General features: G+C 54.4%; 1 protein-coding gene across 4 annotated transcripts in view; it reads right to left on the bottom strand.

Moving 5' to 3' along the window:
- Positions 1-12,395, bottom strand: part of Nfatc1 (nuclear factor of activated T cells 1) — a 110,342-nt gene extending 97,947 nt beyond the window's left edge. Inside the window, exon 1 of one of the 4 annotated variants that reach the window (XM_074069601.1) lies at positions 12,095-12,395. In XM_074069601.1, coding sequence (XP_073925702.1) covers positions 12,095-12,221 — 127 coding nt within the window. In that variant the 5' untranslated portion in view covers positions 12,222-12,395. Of the gene's footprint in view, positions 1-8,335; positions 8,484-12,094 lie in introns of those variants that run through there. The other 3 variants (XM_074069604.1, XM_074069602.1, XM_074069603.1) reach the window with 3 other exon arrangements.
- Between the last annotated feature and the right edge of the window lie 661 nt (positions 12,396-13,056).

Below are 13,056 nucleotides of genomic sequence, written 5' to 3' on the forward strand. Positions count from 1 at the left end.
CTCCTGCCATTTCAGCAGGACAGCCCTCCTCTGTCAGATGTTGTCCCCTACCGTCCTCTGCTCCTCACTCAAAAACTGCATTTCCCACCATGGTCTTGATATCAAGCCCTAACCCAACTTTTGCCTGCCTTACTATGGTTCATGCCTGTCTTCAGAGACTAGAATTATGTCTGGCACAAAAGAGGTGTTCAATTTAGCTGGACATGGGGGCACACAACTCTAATCCCAGTACCGCTTGGGAGGCAGGGGGACTGAGAGTTCAAGATAAGCTTGGGCTATATAGGAAGACCCTGACTTAAAAAAATTAAAAGGTATCCACCCTGTGGTGAATGGATGACAGACAGATGGATAGATGAATGCGTGTATAGATGGATGGATGGATACATGGATGGATGGATGGGTGGATGGATGGATAGAAGGATGTGTGAATGGATTATGGATGGTAGATGGATGGATGCAAGGATGCACAGGTGGGTGGGTGAATAGATGGTAGATGGATGAGTACATGGATGGGTTGATGGGTTGGTGGGTGAATGGATGGATGGATGGGTGGAAGAAAGGTCAGGAGGGTTGGTGAATAAATGGTGGATGGAAGGAGGAGTGAGTGGACAGATGGGTGGGTGGAGGGAGGTATGTGTTTTAGATATAGAGAGGCATTTAGGTTTTTAGGCTAATTACTGCCAGGTTCTCTAATCACTACCTGCAAAGCAAACCCCTCAAGGAATGTGCTGTGTCACATCAAAGAGAAAGGGTTTTTGTAAACTCAGATGTCTCCTAGGTTTCAAATTCTTTGCCATAAAAGGCCTGTTTACTGCCATTAACTGGGACTCGATAGGTCAGCACACCCCATGTGAGACTAAGATTCTGTTGTAGAGCTGTGGGCTTTTGCTCTGAAAGGAAATACACATATTCAGGGCTTCTCAACATTAAGAAGAGAGTTTGGGCTTTGGATCAGTGTTCAGTCTGATGCCAAACTTCAGTGGAATTCAAATTTACGTAATCTGGATTTTATTTAGGGTTATCCTAATAGAGTAACCCTTCCCTTTGCTCTACTGAATGGTCTTAAAATTTCCTGTTTCCAGCAGCTACATTACTTGATTAAAATAATGTTACAATTAGAAAAAAAAGAAAATCCCTCAAGGGTTGGAGGAAACACGGTCCTGGGGTCCCCTCATGGACATCTGAGGCTGACTCACACCCCAGGGATCCATCTGCTAGAACCAAACAAAATGTGGTTCTGAAGCATAGCTAGATTTAAGAATCACTATGGACTAATTATACTTAACTAAAGACGTTTTAGAAATTATTATTACAATTAGTAGTCTTAACAGGAAGGCCAGGCATGTGGACTTCCAATTTGAAAGCCTTTTCACAGTGTCTTGGAACCTCAATGTCATATGCCTAGAGGTGAGCGTTTCCAGGTCTCTAAATAATGGAAACCAGTGCATGGAAATTCTAGATCCATCTCCTGGCTTAAGTGCACCAGCTGGAAGATATTTTATTCAAGGACACTGCAGCTCTTCTGCCATGCCCTGGTTCAGAAGCCAACGAGGATGAATTCCAGAAAATCAAGGGCCTCCATGATTGTCCAAAGATAGATCTTGGCAATTTTTTTTGCAAAGCACAATGTTCCAGGACCTGAAGGTGTGGATAGGATCTGTCTGCCTTTAGGTAAGAATTTTGTCCGTGACTAGCTCAACTAATGTCAAGGGTGGAAAGTCGAGTATCACTGCAGGGCTGATATTCAAATGAGCGTCCAGTAGAATATTAATAACATTTGTAGAGTACGATGTTTAGCCATTAGACTTCAACCAGTGACTTTACAGATGGCATACTCTACCATCATAGGCTTCACAAGTGTCTGCCTCCCTTAGCATGAGGGTGGTACTGGCTTCATCCCTGAGCTGGTAGGTCACCCCGTGGGTTTCCTTGATGGCCTGCATCATCTGAAACACGTGGTTCTTTAGGAAGTTCTTCTAGTAATGTCATCACTGAGCCCATACTCTAACCACACCCTTCTGGGCATCCCTTGAAGTCTTCAGACATCCCCACACCCACCCACACCCACACAAACGGGCCACACTTGCTATTGCCCCAAGGACCCCTAGAATCATGTAGCAGGGAAGCTTTGTCCCCAGGCCCACGCTTCCTTCCAGAGGCACCACACCCACTGTGGACACAAGTCCACAAGGTGGCACGTCCTGAAAATAGTAGCAGCCACATCCAACCCCAGGGAAAAGTAGCCTGCACAGTCTAGCCCCTTCCAGGGGACAGTGAATGAGCTCAGGGGCTCGCACCAATGCTGGGGCTGACCTGTTTGCCTACAGCCCTCTTCCCTGTTTGCAGCCTGTGCAGAGGTAATCTAACACTCAAGAATGAATTTTCATTTAAAGCAAACCCAACTCCAGAAGACAAGGAAGCAGGAGGCGTGAGACTAATGGGAAATACTGTCGCAGGAGCTGTGCACTGGTGCCCACACATGACCAGCTCTCTGCACAGGAGTCATTGTCCCACAGGCCTGCACCACTGCCTCCAGCTGCCAGACCCCAAAGGTGGCACACAGCACATGCATGTTGATCAGGCCCAGGCTCCTGCACTTCCTGTCACCCCATTTACATGGAAAGATCCCATTTACTCCAGAGAAGAGCCAGCCCCACAGTTGAGCCTCTTCTGTTTGTGGGAAGGTCAGAGGAAGTTTGTTTTTTATAAGCTCCTAGCAATGAGCAAGGCAAGTTGGGCTCCCCCAGCCTCTCAGGACTCAGCTGGATCCCTTGACAAGGCTCTAGGCTCAAGCTGTCCAGGGTATTGGAGCCCTGCAGCACGATCACGGGATGTTCAAGAGGAAATGATGGGATGAACAGGCAAGGGAGGTGGGCCTGACAAGTTTCTGTGTTGTTTTCTTTAGAGCTGTCATAGGAATGCAGTTTCTGTGGAAAGGACCTGGGTCTAGGAAGGGAAATGAGAAAGAAGGAGACCTTTTCATGCTGGGCCCAGCTGCCGAGGATGGGAAGTGTGGAGAACAGCCCAGGACATCCCAAGAGGGGCCTTTACTTAAGCCAAAGTCTTTTAACAGGGGAGAAAAAGAAAACATAAAACTTTTATTAAAAAAGATTCACCTATCCAAGTTTTCCTTAAACAAACTACAGAATGAAAGACTAACTGTCCTACTTTCCTGGACTTGCAAGGAGACCTAGAGGGACTGGCAATCCACAAGGTGAGACTTCCTTTCCTTTCTCAGGGTCCACTGGAGCATGGGGCCCTACTTGATCCCTACCTGGCCCCCACCTGACTCCATGGTGAGCCACTGACCGCCAGCTAAGCCACCTCCCTCTGCAGAGCCAGGGTCTTGGGTGCTACTGTGCTGCAGTTTGTACTGAATTCCCACCATTTTAAACTGTATTCCACGCCCCCCCCAAAAAAACTGTGTCCCAATGCAAACCCCATAACTATCCAAAGGGATTGATATTCCAGCAACTTTCTTAACAATTCTGAGATGTTCTGGCTGACTTAAAAAAATTAAAAGGTATTCGCCCTATGGTTGGATGGGTGAATGGGTGGCTGGATGACAGACAGATGGGCAGATGAAAGCGTGTATAGATAGATGGGTGGAGACACCACCAAGGAGCCTGACACCTCTTAGTCACTTGCTGTCACGCCTGGGAGCCTAGCTCTTGCCAAGGGTGTCACCAAACTGCAGTGCAGGAGGAAAGTACAATTGTAGTAAAGACTTCAGTGCACACATTCAATCGTGTCATATGGTAAGATTAACAGAGGCTTGGCCACCATCTGCAGGTGCCCGTTGACCTGGCCCTCTTCCTGCTCTTCTAACCCTCCCATCCTCAATGACTCCTGTCAGTCATCCTGCTGCACACAGAGCTCCAGGTGGGGTGCTGTGGGGTACACAAATGGCACTAGCATGGGGGTACTGGGGAAGCCTAGAGGACACAATTGGTTCTCAGGCCGGTCAGCCTCCACAGGCCTCAGCAATCTCAACAAGCCAGCATGGCCAGAAGAGTTCTGCCTCATCCTGTGGAATAATTTACTTCAGAGCCACGCGATGCTCTCATTTCTGCACAACCACAAGATAAAAGTGCCTGATGTGCTTCGTACAGGACACCCTGCAGGTGCCCACTCACACCATCCCCAGCTGATTTCAGAGGCACAGTGACATGCATTTTGTAGGTTCTCTGGTCCGGGGAACCCTCATTTTGCACTGGGTGGGGACGGTGGTGGTGTGTGTGCCACACTGCACCAGTCAGATATTCTCAACAAACTTTACTACCTTGGATGCTGTCAGATCTCAGTGTTCAGAGTCCTGCCCATCAAACGACTTTTATTTTCATGTAAGGAACACCCTTTTAGCCTTTGCTAGGGTAGCACCGCAGGATGTAGAGCCAGAAATAGAACTGGGAGGAGCCCGCCAGCTAGGTCCTGTCCTCCTAACGCCCTCCCACCCTGCCTTCTCCACACACCACAGAGGCCAAGGTGCAGGCAAGGCTGAGAGTTTGCACACATTGGGATAAAAGCAAACCAAACAATGCCAAGAGGGCAGAGACCTTGCTGTGAGAAGCTTTTATTTAGCACACTGGATGGTGCTACTTACTGGGAGGCACGGGGCCTAGGTCAGGCCGCAGTGTGACAGACAGCAACAGGTTCTGAGGTGCTGTCCTGCAAACTTCTGTTGGAGTGAGATTTACAGTGCAGAGCTAGGCTGCTATGGCAGATACAAGCAGAACACACAGAGCTCCACAAACAAGCCTGCCGTAGGGTCCTGTGTCCAGCAGGGCCCATCCTGGGAACATCACCCCTGGTAGACCTACCAGGAGATTCTCCAGGTTGCAGTAGTCATGCATTGCTTTCACCTGCTCTGTTTTCAATGAACTGATAACATCCACCTGTCCCTTCTTCACTATGGTCTTTGAAAACACAATACAGAACACATCTGCACACCCAGACAAGTTGGCCCTTGACTAAAACATCTGTGGAACTTGACATCCAGGCTGCTCAGAGGACTGGAATGCTAAACCTGAGTGAACCCGAGGCACTCCTGAGGACGAGGCCTGCCATCTGTCCACGCTGTGGGACTCCTGCCGCAGGGTCTGACTATCACTGCTCCCCCATGCCCTGCCGGGGAAGAGAGCCCTATCTGCGTGAAGGAACTTCAGAACACAAACGCTTCCAAATCCTGACGCAGCAATGTCCCTTTTCCACACTAGAACCACCAATGCACCGCAGAGCCCCGAGCCAGGTGGGCAGAGCAGTCTGTGGCCAGGCCCAGGGCCTTGGCCAGTTTCCTCCCAAGTTGCCACAGCAACAGTGCAGGGCAGTCAGGCCAAAATAACTTAGAAAACAGGAGCCCTGGGGCGGGAAGCAGCACACCCGCCTTCCAGCTGATGAGCAAAGCAGTTATTTCCTGAGCTCAGAAGGGAGCCCATGGCCCTGCCTTCTCCTAAACCCTGGGGAGTGGACCCAGGTCCACTGGCTGGCCAGATAGAGACAGGAAGATGTGGGCACTGGGCGCAAACAGCACTTCTGTCCCACCCCAGACAGGTTATTTTGAAGATTCTTTCTTCATTCCCCCAACAAATGACTGCTGAGTATCTACTGTTTGCACCTGCTAAGCATCTTAGAAATAAGAACATTGAGACCCTGTCCTTTCCTCCAGAGTCTCCTTGAGATCAGAGACCCCTGCATGCAGTGAGCAAAGGAGGTGGGGGGTGGGGGTGGGGATGGACTCCTGTCCATCCATCACCACACCTTGCAGCCTGCCCTGCCCTCCTCTTGGTGGGCACGGTGTCCCTTCATGGGTCACGCAGACGATAGGCCTTCTCCACTCCTGTGCTCAGCTCAGGGTTGACCATGTCCTTTTCACAAAGTGTGAATTGTGGTGCTCAGTATAAGCTAAAAAACCTCAGCGTTACTTCACTTAGTAACTGATCTCAGAATTATTCATTCATTCATTTACATCCAGGTTCCCATTAGAAGTAACATGAAGCACTTTCTATCACTGGTGGGGGCTGGGTTCTTAATGTAGTAACTTAATATAACTGTGATATGATATAACCTAATAATATAATAATGTAATTGAACTAATCAAACTGTAACAAGGAAATAATGATAATAAAAAAGGTTGGGTACTTCTCACAAAAAATACAGACTATAACAAATACACATATATTCATATGAGCTACGTACACTACATAAACTGCATCTCTCTTCCAGCAACTTTTCTCTGACATCCTAAAAAGGGGAAACACTCTACCCAGCCCTGGCCTCCTCTGCCCAGAGCTCTGTCCAGTGGCCTGTAACCCCCCCTACCAAGAAGTGCTGGCCTTGGGCTGCTGCTCCCTGGCTTCTCTCAAGCGGGGTACTCACTTAGCAGGAATGCACCAAAGGTAGCCTGGAGAGTCTCTCAGTCAGCGCCTGGGAGTGCTATGCACCAGAGACGCTGTGCCTGGCCTGGGCCTCAGAGAGCCTGGAGTCTTTGTCTCTCCACCTGCTCAGCCTCCAGTGCAAGGCAGATGTGTCTCAAACTCCTGTCCTAAACCCTGATCTCAGGAGGCCATCTATTTCCCAAGCCAGGAGGGATCCTGAGCTTCTAAGAGCCCCACTCAGTGTCTCTCAAGAGGCACTTCCCAAACTGACCTGTGTTTCCTCCCCATATGAGCCAGCTGGATCTCATCAGCAGCACTGTATGTCCAAAAGTTCTCAGACAGATGCAGATGAGAGCTGGCCACACACACCGCCGCTGAGTCTAGTTTTGTGTGAAAGGTGCAGAGATGGCCTGTGGTACTGACACCATCAACTCACTGCCAGTCCCTGCAGACCCTGCCTCCCCTCCCCAGGGTGGATGACCACAAGCACAGTTCCCTTACCTTCCCAGCAAACTGCCAGACCCACAGCAGGGTGCTACCCTGGCTCCTGGTTCCTGTTTCCTTTGTTGGACTCACAGGGTCTGAAGGTCTGAAATCACCCAGGGAGAGGAGGAGGGAAGCACCAGATGGCAGTGATACTGGACCCAAACTTGGGGAACCCCAGAGCCCATGCCCCAGCCCACCTGGCCTGTGGCTTTATCCCCAAAGACGTGGGGCCCAGCATGGACATTTCAAAAGAACCTGGGCCACAGTGGACCATGCTCATGCAGGACCAACTTGGACACCGTAAGAAGAGCTCAGGGATGGGGTCAAAACTTCCCTGCCTCAAATCTTAGTGATGTTTGCTACATGAACCTGGCCCTGAGGTGGGAAGCTGTTTTGATGAAGCCCACTGGCCTCCAGCTCGAGAGGACTGAAGGAGTTCCACACATAGCCACAGTGACCATATCTGAGGTCTCAAGGGAGGACGGTGGTTTTTCACTTCCAGCCCCAAGTCTGTTTCCAGTAACTGTTTTCCACCCTCACCTGCCTTGGCTCCCACTGATCCCAGAGTCCTGAAACCCAGAGTAGAGGCTAATATGAAAAAGAACCCCATTTGGGCATGGCCAGATAGTGATCATCAGACATCTGCCTGGATGAAGCATTAAATTTCAAAGATGAACAAGATGTTAGACTTTCAGAAGAGGGTAGCCATGAAAAATATGGAAACACAACACTGACTGCAGAGACAGACGCCAAGAGCCCCGTCCACTCCGTCACCTCATCGGCACATGATGGGACAGATACTCTGGCCAGCACCGGACTAGTCTGGGGCTGTCTGCAATTTGGAGCAGAGAAGAAGGCAGGGAAGGGGAAGCGGCCCATTGGAGTGGGCTGCAGGCTGTCACTGCAGTGCCACCAGAGTGGCCTGTCATTATTATTCAGGAGCGCAAGTTTGCGGGGAGGGCACACTGGCTGTTGGGCTGGAAACTTTCCTGCTCACGGAGCAGAGAAAAAGAAAGGCAGCCCAGGCTGGCGGGCGTTTGGGTGCAGACGGGAAACCAAAGCGCTGCAGCTCCTGCGGAGGGAGCGGCGGTCAGCGGCGGGGCCTCCCGGCCTGGGCCCCAGGCCGCAGTCGGCTCCGGGAGGGAGGGAGGGCGAGCGGGCGGCTTCCTGCTGCCCTCTGGCAGCGCCGCTGACCATCTGTCCCTGGACGACGGGGTCCAAGTCCTGCGCCCCGGACACCCGTTTCCCCTTGGGGAAGGGCCGGAGGGAGGGGCGAGCTGCCCGGGTCCTGACGCTCCGGTGTCGGGCCGAGCGCGGCCACCTGTGCCGCGGGCCCACAGGTGGCCTCCGCCCTCCCTGGCCCGCCACTTGGCCGCGTCGCTCGGCGGCGCTGGACGCCGCCCGGGTCCCGGCGCGCGCGGGTCGGGGCGAGGACGGCACGGCGCCCGGCACCCGCCGCCCCCCGCCGGACCCACCTGCGGCCGCGGCGCCGCCGCCGCTCTGGTCGAACTCGAAGAGGAAATCGAAGTCGAACTCGGGGTCCTGCTCCAGCCCCGTCATGGCGGGGTCGCGCCGAGGCTGGTGCCCGGCGCTCGCGGCCGGCGCGTCCCCGGCGGGCGTGACGCGGCCCCCGCCCGTCGCCGCCTGTCCCTCCCCTGTCCCCTCCCCGCCACCGCCCGGCCTCCCGCCCCGGTCCCGCCCCGTCCCCCCGGGTGTTTCCGGGTTTACATAAACAAGCGGCTCGCGGCCGCCGCTTCCGAGTTTTAAATAAACTCCGCGCGCGAGCGCGAGCGCAGCCTCCGCGCCCCGCCACCCGCGCGACGCCCGGGGTCCGCGCCGTCCCCAGAGCGGGAGGCGCCGCGGGCAGGCGGGTCCGGCTGGTCCCCGCCACAGGGAGAGAGAGGCGACTGCCGGGTTTGTCCAAAAGTTTAAAAAGAGAGGAGGCTTTCTAATCGGGACCTCCCTGCCTCCCGTGGCCTAAGTCTGCCAAGTCTGCTCCTGATCGGTGGCTGGAGACGGAGGCCTGGGTTCAGGGAGGCTTCTCGCAGTGATGCAGGCGCTTTGCAACTCCAAGGAGCAAATTCTGGGAGTGGATTTTCCAGTTCCTGGATGCTAAAGTGCCAGGGGGATCCTGCAGGCGGCCGTGCTGCCCCTTCACTCAGTGGGTCCCTACCTCAGGCAGCCCCTATTTGTCCTGCCGCCAGCCTCCTTAGTCCCCCATCTCCTAGTGCACTACATGCTCATGGTCCAGGGGACACTGTGCTGTCCTTGTGGGCTTGATTTCAAAACTTCCCAAAGGCTGAGCTGGTGCTGGGGGTCGGGGAGGCAGGGGGTTTCACCAGGGCCAGGAACTGCGCACACAGTGGCTTGCACACAGCAGTCAGTAGGAAAGGCAGGGCCAGCGGAGTCCCGTCCACCCTTTTCCTGTTTCTCCCAGCTTTTTGTTCTAACTTTCCCCACGTCTTGGCACCACATAAACCAGCATCTGGAATACCAGGAAAATGGTGGCCAGGGCAAGAGAGGCCCGCGTCAGAACTGGGAGGGAATCAGGAAGGAAAGGAGCAGGGAGGCCTGTGTCAATGTCTGCGAATCCCCAGCGTCCTCCTGCCCTGTGCCCCAGGCCCCAGGGATGGCTTTTTCCAGAGGCGGTAACCCGGGCCTGCCGTGGGCCTGCCGCCTCTCCCAGGACCCTGTTCCAATGGCTGGTTTTCTTCTGTGATAAACTATGGTTCAGGCTGGCCTGATTTAGTTTCTAATATTAGTTCTCACTTTGAGATGTATGTTGGAGGGTTGTTTTGTTTTTTAGTTTGCTTTTCTGCTGACCTTTGGGCAAATGGAAGTTCTGTTTTCTGTGGAGAGGCCTCAATTTTCATTTTCTGACTTTTACACTTCAGCCACCTTTTCACCACCATCCAAAGAACACACACAAATAATACTCTCCTCGTCTGTTTAGTGTAAAGGTGTTTGATAAACTGCTGTGGATCCTGGTTTATACTACCCACGGGCCCCAGACGCTGCGTCGCACATGAGGGAAACCGCAAGGTTCTTCCCTCAGAGGCTGGACTGGCACCTTCCTTGTCCAAATCCCCAACCCAGGAATCAGACGGGGCAGAACACTGCTCTGAGCCTCCCGCCAGCTGGTGTCTGCCTTCCTGTGTGTGGTGTGGAACTATTGGTCTAATTTAATAGTTGAACAGACTCCTGTCTTCATGGAAGTATTTAGCTTGGACCGCTTCTTCCCGAGGCTTCGAGATGCTCGCTCCAATGCTGGGCATGATGAAGCATGGTGCAAAGGGCCGTGCTGTTTTCTAATCTGGATTAGCGAACAAGGCCTAAGTGGCCGGAGAACAGCGTGTGCTTTGTTCAGCCCAGGAGAGCCCGTGGGGCACTGTGTGGAGCAACTCTGACTGGTAGCTACCCACAGGCCTGCATTTCTCAGCATTCTCCAGAGGAGAACAGGACAGGGCCTCAGACCCAGCAGCGCCTAACGAGGTTCCACCCCAATGCTCATTAAGTTGGAGGGCACCGGCATTCACTCAGGCCCTGGGAAGGGCAGCTGATGATGCCCAGGTCAAGTGAGTCCTGCTCAGAAAGGACATAGATGTTTTCCCTGCCCTTAGCAAGCAGTTCGCCTCCCAAAGGTTGGCCTTGGTGTCACAGGACTGGGTCACACTTTCTGGGTAGCTCAATTATGTACCCCATCTAAAATACACCAATACTGTTTTGTCAAAGCGCATTGTGTCTCCAGTCCATTGCCTTTCAGCAGAGGCCTTTTCGAGCTAATTTTCCTAAGTAGGAAACATGAAAGCCACTACCGTCTACCAATGTCTTCTCCTCTTGTAAGAGAAAAAGAGCTTTCTCATTACAGAATGAACACTGACTCTTCAAGTAAAGAAAAGCAGGCTTCAAAAGACCTACCTTTTAAAAAGCAGTGACAAATATGTACCTTAGGATTCAAAATCCAAACCACAACAAAAATATGGTTGAGCTTTTCTCACATCAAGAGCACATCATGAAAACATTTAAAATTAGCTGAACTTCAGCATTTACAGGTGCAATGGAGTGGTTAGAAAGAAACATTTATCTCCTTTGATCTGACTTTGTTCACAGAATACTTTCTACCTGGTCATGGGGGCTCGGAGTATACTCATCCTTTTGTGTTGAGTTTGTGGCCTTGGGTTCATCTTTGTTAAAGAGCTGAAAGCTCTCCAGTGCAAGGCGCCTGCCATGGCCGGTCGTCAGAGTGGCCCAGGAAGCTAGCATTTTCTTTCAAGTGCTTTGTCAGAAGGATGTCTCCCCTTGTAAATATGAATGCCCACAGCACTAGCAGTTGTGCCAGCTTCTTTCGGTGATTTTAAGTAACATAGGAATTTGGAGAGGTGTTTCTGCCCTAGTCATCTTAATCCCTTACTGGGATTTTGCTATTGTGTTGGTTCTTTTAAGGGGATATGGAGGGAGCGAGGAGTTTGAATGTAAGCGAGGGGCCTGCAGGAGGTCTGGGTCTGGAGCTGGCATCCAGCTGGCCACACCAGGACAGGGCAGGCACTGATGCATATTCTTAATGATCAAGAAGCAGCTTGCACCCTGGCAGTCCCTTTGCAGCCTCTGCAAAGCATTTTCGAAGCTGCAACTCCATTAACGATGCAGAATGGCTTGTTAGGGCTGTCCTCCCACCTATCGTTTGATCACAAGCTTGACCCCTCAGAGACGCACGCAGACCCTTCGACCACCCCTGGCCAGTTCACCGCGGCACTTAGGGTCGCTGGTTGGGAGGGTGCAGGATCCCCAAAACTCAGGTTGTGGGGTTATTCTTTACCTCAAAGGGTAGTTTTGCCTCCTTCGAGCAGGAATTGAGCTATCTCTCATCCCCAAAGAAACCTCACTTCATCCCAAGGAGTGATTTGTGGCTCTGATGTCTCTACCTCGCCCAGTACCCAGATCACTCCCACTTGAGCTGAGTTTCCACCCCAGTCAAGGCCAAGTTTGCGCACTCAGAGCTAGAGAAGAGGAGACACCTATTGGCAAGAAAGCGCGCTCGAAATCAGGGCTGCGCCGGGGAAACACCAGGGGGACACCCTTCCCAATCTGTGCCACGCCGCCGCGCCGGCCGCCAGCGCCCCTGCCTGGGCGCGCAGACCCCGGCCCTCCAAGCCCGGCGGCGAGGGGCGCGGAGCGCGGGTGGCAGGGTGCGGCGGCGGGACGGGGAGCCGGGGGGGTCCCCGGGCGCAGCTTACCTTCCTCGGCCGCCTTCATGGTGCCGCCGGCGGGCGGCGCGGGCCCCAAAGTTTCTCCGCTCCCGCAGACTGCGGCCGCAGGGCCGAGTGGAAACTTGGAAGGGACTGGAAAGCTGGTACTTGGCATCCACGCGGTGGCGGCGGCGGCGGCGGCGGCGGCGGCGGTGGCGGCGGCGAGCAGCGAGAGGAGGAGCGGGCGCTGACGCCCGGATCCGCCGGGGCCGAGCTCCGGAGTCGGACCTCTCCCTAGCGGACACGAGTGGGGCCGGGCTCAGCGCCACGCGCCGCGGGGAGGGGGCATCAGGCGTTGTGCGCGCGTGGCGGGCCCGGTTGCGGCCCAGGACCCGCGCGGCGGGGTGGGAGGTGTGCGGCGCGCCCCGGAGCCCGCGCCCGGCCGCTGGGATCCGCGCGGCGACTCTGCCGCGGAGTTGGGAGCCTCTCGCTCTCGCTCTGACGCAGGGCCGCGCTCTGCCTCCAGCTTTTTAAAGCTGGAAAACACCTCCCCCGCCTCCCGCCGGCCCGGCCGCTCCCGCGCCCCCTCCCTGCGGTGACATCACGCCCCTGCCCGCCCGAGCCGGCGCGGGGCCCGAGGGACAAGTCGCTGAGCGCCGCCCTCCCCGAGCCGCGGCCGCCGAGACGCCCTGGGGTGGACGGGGCCCCCGCGGGCCGGCGGGACGCACTGGGAGGGAAGGGGCGCAACAGTGGGTTACTGGGACACCAGGGACGGGAAGGGGCGCTCGGGGACCGGAAGGGCACCCTGGGTGGGGGCGGGAGCACCTGAAGGCGGGCAGAGCAGCACAAGGAGGAGAAAGGGGCGCAGGCGGCTAGAAGGGGCGGACGAGGGGGAAACCGTCTCAAGGGAAAGGCGGGGGGACACAGGGGGCTGGTTGGGGCGACATGAGAGGGAAGGCTCGTACGAGAGGGAGACGGGAGAATGGGCTAGACGAGTCGCCCGGGTCCAC

Source organism: Castor canadensis, chromosome 4 (genome assembly GCF_047511655.1).
Source record: "Castor canadensis chromosome 4, mCasCan1.hap1v2, whole genome shotgun sequence".
Classification (NCBI taxonomy): Eukaryota; Metazoa; Chordata; class Mammalia; order Rodentia; family Castoridae; genus Castor; species Castor canadensis.